General features: G+C 55.5%; 1 protein-coding gene across 1 annotated transcript; it reads left to right on the top strand.

Annotated features, from left to right (window-relative positions):
• Positions 1 to 201: 201 nt before the first annotated feature.
• Positions 202 to 841, top strand: LOC121834064 (the record flags this gene model as incomplete). Its single annotated transcript, XM_042287800.1, has 1 exon — positions 202 to 841. A coding segment is annotated over exon 1 (640 nt), but the record flags the coding sequence as incomplete, so codon positions are not given.
• Between the last annotated feature and the right edge of the window lie 362 nt (positions 842 to 1,203).

The following is a 1,203-nucleotide window of genomic DNA, read 5'->3' on the forward strand; positions in this document are numbered from 1 at the left end:
ATTGTGTGCCAACGCCAAGCTGTGCCGCGACGCCAAGCCACATCGCTGATGCACCAGATGAGCCTCCGAGATTTTGCTCAACGCTTTCCACCAACCAGAACCAAATGTCTGACGATGACCCGTCGCTGCCAATGCCGACTAACGACCTGGACAAGCAAGCCAGGCAAGCACGGGGTCCTTTTCAGCCTCACCTGGGCAGCTATGCCCAAACAGAAACGAATAATGGAAAGTGCAGCTTTTGTGAACACGGGTTTGCAAAGTTCAGCTGGCTTGAATACAGTCCAGCAAAAGATGCAGCCTTTTGCTTTTGTTGTCGGGCGTTTCTGCAGATTCTGCGGTCGTCAAGCGCACCCCCGCAACGAGTGCCCGGCTAGACAAGCCAAGTGTCACTACTGTCGACGCCTGGGTCACTTCGAAGATGTCTGCGAGAAGCGGAAACGAAGTTTGAGCACTGTTCATCTACATGCCGTTTCGACCGCGGGCCGAGCGAAGTTTGTCAAGGTCGCCGTCAACGGGTACGACGTCGACTTCAAAGTGGACTCCGGAGCCGAAGTCACGGTGGTGCCAAGCACGTTTCCCGGAGCACCTCGCAGTCTCCAAGAGCCTGAAGGGCAACTCACTGGACCGGGCAATCACCCATTGACAGTTCTCGGTACCTTCCAAGCCACATTGACTTGGAAAGGCAAGTCGGTAGTGGAGCGGGTTTATGTCCTGCCGTCGCAAGACCCGCCTCTTTTGGGGTTTCCTGCCATCCAGAAGCTGGGTGTGGTGAAGTTCGTTGACGCCCTCTCCAGTCTCAACCAGCAGAGCCCTCTTCACAGCGACATCTTTGAAGGGTTGGGTGAGCTGAAGGACGAGTATGTGATTCGACTCCAGCCAGGAGCACAGCCGTTCTCCCTCAGCGTTCCTCGCCGCATTCCGATTCCCCTTCATAACATTGTCCGCGAAGAACTGGATAAGCTAGAAGCTGACGGTGTGATCCGTAAAGTCGACGATCCGACGGACTGGTGTTCTGGTATCGTTGTCATCCCCAAGTCCTCTGGAGGTTACCGGATCTGTGTCGATCTCACACGTCTTAACCAGGTGGTCCAGCGGGAGCGTCACGTCCTCCCATCGGTGGAGCACATCCTGGGACGTCTGGGTCCTGCACGGATCTTTTCCAAGCTCGACGCTACAGCCAGTTTTCACCAGATCAAGCTATCT

The sequence above is a fragment of the Ixodes scapularis genome, unplaced genomic scaffold (genome assembly GCF_016920785.2).
Source record: "Ixodes scapularis isolate PalLabHiFi unplaced genomic scaffold, ASM1692078v2 ptg000324l_1___fragment_1__unscaffolded, whole genome shotgun sequence".
NCBI lineage: Eukaryota > Metazoa > Arthropoda > Arachnida > Ixodida > Ixodidae > Ixodes > Ixodes scapularis.